The sequence below is a fragment of the Phaenicophaeus curvirostris genome, chromosome 1, assembly GCF_032191515.1.
Source record: "Phaenicophaeus curvirostris isolate KB17595 chromosome 1, BPBGC_Pcur_1.0, whole genome shotgun sequence".
Taxonomy (NCBI): domain Eukaryota; kingdom Metazoa; phylum Chordata; class Aves; order Cuculiformes; family Cuculidae; genus Phaenicophaeus; species Phaenicophaeus curvirostris.
Window position 1 is genome coordinate 48,577,125 of NC_091392.1, and position 6,000 is coordinate 48,583,124.

The 6,000-nt window shown below is 37.2% G+C and overlaps 1 protein-coding gene across 1 annotated transcript in view; it reads left to right on the plus strand.

Moving 5' to 3' along the window:
* TRHDE (thyrotropin releasing hormone degrading enzyme) overlaps positions 1 to 5,750 on the plus strand; it is a 211,055-nt gene extending 205,305 nt beyond the window's left edge. Inside the window, exons 18-19 of the mRNA XM_069857490.1 lie at positions 3,364 to 3,445; positions 5,044 to 5,750. Of these exons, the coding sequence (XP_069713591.1) occupies positions 3,364 to 3,445; positions 5,044 to 5,187 (226 nt within the window). The 3' untranslated portion in view covers positions 5,188 to 5,750. The remainder of the gene's footprint in view (positions 1 to 3,363; positions 3,446 to 5,043) is intronic.
* Positions 5,751 to 6,000: the final 250 nt, after the last annotated feature.

Genomic DNA, 6,000 nt, shown 5'->3' on the forward strand with positions numbered 1-6,000 from the left:
ATGCCTATTTTTTTTTCTGTGTTTCAATTTTGAATAGTTTAACTTCACTTAAAATCTGAATTTATTTATCTCGCTTGGAATGCATGACTGTGTTATCCAAGTTCCTAATAATCAGCAAAGCCTCATTAAAAACTTTTTATTGTCCTTTTTTTAAATGAGAAAGTAACAGAGAGTCTGTCTCTTTACCTAGCACTGACTTTATGTTAACTATATTCAGTTTGATCTCCAAATACAAGCCAGAGCCACCAAAAGGGCTGTAGAAGTTGCATCTTTCTGAAAGAGACATCTAGTTGAGTTTCTATCAATCACGAAAACATTTAATGCACTTTATATAATCAGAGTAGATGTGATATATATTGAAACCAACTTTGGTTTGGAGTTATAGATTGCAACTTTTTAAGAGAGAATTTGAGAGGGTGGGAATAGTCTAACATCTTGCCCTGTGAAATGGTCAGTGAAACAGTGACATGACAGAACACAACATTAGACTTCTCATTTAAGCTAGTAAATTTAGTACATTTTTAAAATACAAGCTTTGTTGTGGAATTATAGCTCAAGCATACTCTGTCCCAAGGCATTTTGTTCTACCGTTATAATATATTATTTGATTTTATTTAAAATTAAAATACTTTGTAAGAAACATTAACTTAATAAGGTGATAACTCAATGGTATTTTACATTGCATTTATCATGAAAAGTGTTGACATTAGAGATAATAATATGAAATAGCTGAGGTTGCTTAAGTTTTCCTATAATGGTCTTTCCTCTCACTTTAAAACACAGCACATGGAAGAGTTAGAATGACAACAAAATATTGTTATCCCTGTATATTTTTACAGTATGTTTATATTCACATTGTCCAGAAGTTATTGATAACATATAAAGTCTCCGAAGTAATTAATATCTCATTTACAAAGGTGACTTAGAAATGGAGGTGGTAACACATATTTTGTAAGAAATCTATGGGACTAAGACTGCTAAAATTCTGAAAAATATAGAATTAAAAGGATTAGCTTGAATTCCTGTTACCTTGGCTCCTAAATAATTTTCATCATGTGTTCATATGTGTGTCTGTGTGTGAAAGTGTAATCCAACGGATGTCTATAAGAATTCCTTGATTCTCAAGCAACATTTGCCAGCATTTGGGAATTTGACAATATTTGGGAAGCCATTTGCATCTGTCCAAAGTAAATAGACTATGCTGCCTCTCAAGTTGGGTTTGAACAGGTGCAAAACCTGTACAAATGTGAGGCACTGGTGGTTCACATCTCCAGAAGTAAAGGAGCAGGTGGAGAGCCTGTGACTCCAGGATGTTTCCAGGAAGCTCAGGTCCTGGTTCTGCAGTGCTGCTGTCTTTCCAGTGAGGGGTAGGAAGACTGATACTTGCAAGACCAAACACCTTTTTTATCTGCTCTTTTGTTTCACATCTCTAAAATACTATTTGGGGAAGTGGCTTTCCTAGAATCTTTGCCAGTAGAGTCCATATAGAAATTGCTGTTAGTAGATGTCTTTACCAAGTATGCGTAATCGGCAGTAATCAGCACAGGTATTCATGAGGGTGTCTTTTTCAGTGGAAAGAATTCTACTACTTCTTGTTTGCACTGTGGCTACAGTACAGACTGCAAGAAAAATAAAATCCCTGCAGAGTGGTTTTTATGAGGTCGCTTCTGTAAAGTGGATTGGTAACCTTGTCAAAAGACCCCATCAAGAGGAGCTTCCAATTTTCCAAGCGGTCAATTATGAGGCTAAGCTGAGAGTGTAATAATAAAGGGCTTTGTTAGAAAGCCTAAACGTGCTTAAAGGACCATGAAATCCATACTTCCCGTAGGAGGCGTTTGCCTCTGGATGTCTATATATGTCAGTGTGACTGAAGTTTTCGAAAAAGAGAGGTATTTGCTGAAATATCCATTAATAATTCAGTTATTAGTGGTCAGGGAGCAGGATTTTTGATACATATAATTGTGTTTCCCCTCACACAAGCTCAAGGTAGCGAACAGCACAATGTACACCTTCCCTAAAACAGAATCTTCTCAAAGAATCTTCCCTCTCCTTTTCTCTTCCTTTCTTCCTTTTGAAAAGACTGTGGCTTACATTACCTAAAGCGTTTAAGGGTAATTAGTTTAGGTTTAATAGAAGAGAAACCTGTGACTGTGCTAGTTCATTTCACTTTGAATTTTGAATTCCCCCTCTAAATCAGTTTGTAAAAGTGGGGTATGAACTGAATTATTCTCCTGGATAAATTTAATTGCAGTGAAGTTTGTTGATATTAGACATGTCTGGCAGGGGAGCTGCATTCCCTATCTTAAAAAGAGTCATATTCAGATTAGCTAGATATTGCTTTGGATGTATGTACAGATAAAGATAAGGATAACTATTTGTTAAATATCTTGCTATGCTGAATGGGATCTAACTGGAATAAAATAGTTGATTGCTGTCTCCAATGGAATTACATTCTTCATACTAGACACTGAAATAAAAATCCCACCCAAAACCTGTTCCAGCATGAGAAGTAAAGCTTCAGGAATAGTCTGGGTAATCGTATAAGTTATTAGATACTTCACGTGGGGGACTGTAAAAAAAACTTGTGGAAAAACAAATGGAACACCAGTATTTGAATGGGCAATTTCAAAGCAACTTCCTGCAGAAGGTCATTGCTGATTGCTTCTGAATATCCTACCCCATTATACATTGGCGTTTAAATATTCCTTGCCCGATCTTTCAAATTTTCATTCCAGGTTGGTTCTTTGAAGATGCTGCATCGTGGCCTGGGGGGTTATTTTAGCGGTATTATTCTCTATCAGTATTACTTATTTTAATTACCAGGTACTGGAACAAGAAAATTTGATTCAGTTCACTTATCTGGAGGCTATTTGTAATGTAGATGAGGTGGATGAATACAAAATGCAGAGAAGGCTGCAGCACTTCAAAAAGTCTGTTTTAATGGTACAGCTAGAAGGATTCCTCAGAATACTTATCCATGGCTACTGCCTCACTCTTTCTTTGATGCTTGTATTTTGAGCTGCTTTGTGTCATTACATGGAAAGCTGTTCTGTGAAGTGTGAAGTGGTGGTGTGCTTTGGTCCTCTCTACCTCAAGAGCTCTCATCTATAGCTGTGGTCAAGCTCATTCTGCTTAGTAGCATCCAACTAAAAGTTAACTACCAATGGCTCAGCCTGGAAGGTCTCAGGTAAGTTTTTTTACCATGAAACACTGGAATACCAGTATCCAGTTCGAGTGCTATTCTCTTGGATCCCCAGAGTTGGTCCCGTGTCTCCTCCCTTGCTTACAGAAGACTGCTTTCTAATTTTCTGCTGGCCTGGCACTTGTGCTGATTTTCTGTGCATCTTCTTTTTGCCCTTGTAGGTATGGAGAAGCATTATTTATGAATTCGAAGCTTATCAGTGGGGTCACAGAATTTCTAAATACAGAAGAAGAACTAAGAGAGGTAATTTTTAAGTCACTTTCAGCGCTTGAGGCTGTATTTGTTGTGAGTAAGGAGACAGTGCTGGCCAGATTTGAGTATCTGCAGTGCACAAGGAAGCCTTCTGCACTCTTAATTTCCAGCTCCTTGGTAGCATTGGCAGGCTGCTTGTTTATATATCCCCTAAAAGAAATGGACAATATAAACATTTTGTTATAAAAAGTACAGAGATCAGGTAGTGGCTAATTTCAATAATTTCTAGGTCTCTGTCATGCTTTTAACAGTGATAGGAATGAGATAGTTGCAGGATCAGCCTTTTCAGTTTTGAGTCCATGCACAAAGATGTTGGATGTTAGATTTAAATAAACAGGGTGAATTTGGTGTCACCAGGAAACAAAAATTAGCTAGTTATGAATAAGTGTTGCTAAAACCACCTAATTTTATACAAGTCAACATAATCAGCAGCCTACTGTGCAGATCAGCCTTGCAGTTCTTACTTCAAAGGAACAGTAATTCAAAGCACACCAGTGCCATCAGCTATAATAATCCAGGTGATAGCACTAGAATTTGAGTATATGTAAGAACAGAGCAGGGAGCTTTTCAGTGTACTGAAAAAGATTAAAGATTTCTCATAAAGGAAGGAGTCTGTACCAGGCATTCAAAGATCATCAAATGAGTGCCCTCTTGCTACTTTGCCTTTCTCTTCACACAGCAATCATCCCTTCCTTTTCTAAACAACCAACCTGTATTATATCATCAAAAGGGTTCTGCAAATCAAAATGGAATAAATTTCTTATGAAGGCTGATAAAATTAAAGGGGTCCAGGACTGTCTTCTGCTGATATTTACATATAAACCTGAATTAAAAGCATTTCCAGTGCTCCCAGTTTGGTTTGTTTTAGGTAGAAATTAAGGTTTAGTGTGGGAGTGATGCCAAGTAGATGGAAGATTAATTGGGACTAAGATAAAGCATGAAGCTAGTACCAAGCATTTTGGAATAAATGTGATTAAAAAGACCAGGTGTTCCGAACAAGACACACAGGATAACAAATCTTGAGTGTTTGAGAAAGCCAGGATGGAAGAATGTACCTTGGAAAAGTGGACTGGAGTCATGACTGAAAACAGTCATGAGAGTGTGGAATAGACAAAAAAAAAAATAATCCTGTTTGTCTTCTTAGTTTGGGAACCAAAGAACTGTATACATCTGCTTGAAAGAGAGAAGCTAGTGTACTTTCTTAATTTGACTTCTGTGTGCCATGCTGATTAAAAGAATCTGCTTAGAGAAAACTGCGAAATTTGCATCTCCTTCATTGCCGCAGTTTAGACCAGCCCAGCTGTCTGCACAGTGCAGCAGCTGAGCTACAGGAAAGAAGGAGGTAATGATATTAATGTGATCCAGCATTGACATGTCAATATCTTCCAGTGCAATTCGAAGCAATTGCATTGCATGTAATTGACAGTCTGCTGCCTTATTATATTTCCTATTAAATCTTTCTACATGATAATGCATTTACTTCACGATTGTGGAGTTTTGTCCTAAATATCTGACTTATTTGTGTGCACTGGAAATATTTACTTTCTTCAATTCCTGCAAATTTAACCAATGTTAACTTGCATTTCCAGCTAAAGAACTTTGTAAAGAGTTATGAAGAGGGAGCTGCTGCCTCTTTCTCTCGTGCTGTGGAAACAGTGAAAGCCAATGTGCGGTGGCAAAGGCTTTATAAGGAAGAACTGTTCCAGTGGCTACGAAAATCCTTATCACATTAATCTGTTTTTCCAGCTGACCATTTAATGTGAAGCTCTGCAAAAGGAGGAGGAGAAATTTTAGAATTGTTCAACACTAAAATAATGAAGAAAAGATCAGATTGCAGGGAGAGGGTTTTATTTCTTTTTTTTTTTTTTTTTAATTATGGGATATTTTTTTACACTGGGCTCTTGTGAAATTGTCAAGAAGATTTCAGAAGAGAAAATCATGAATTCTTGTGAAATCCAGTCCTCAGTGTACACAGCCAAACATGATATTAAGTGGTGCATGTAAATGTTGAAGAAAAACAAACAAAAACCCTTTCAAGGACTATTTTGTGCATGCTTGTACTGTCCCTGCCTGTATTCTAGCATGCTTATGTATAACAGCCACATTTTGTATGTGAGTTCCAGTTACATCAAAGATGGGCATTATACAAAGCACAAAGACTATCTATGACAATCAGTGTTGCAGTGAACAAAAGGAAAGAAAAGAAAAGGAAATGTAAAAGACTTTCAACTTGGGGCAGTATGAAATGTAAAGTCAGCTTTCCTGCTAGCTGCCAATTAGTCTGCTAAAAGATGCCAGCACATTTCTTGAGTTACCAGTTATTGTGTCTGCAGTCTCATGTTTAAATAAGCAGCATAGAGAGTGAGGAGAGAGAAAGAGGAGGGGGAGAGAGAAAATGAGAATGAGAGAGAAGGACGTCATCCATGTGTTATAATTATATACATTTATTCATTGCTGATCAATGGAACAGTGTAGTTTTAGCTGTGAATGTCCCCAGTGTTTCAGGGGAGCTTTGCATTCATTGCACAGAATCCATGAACCACCAC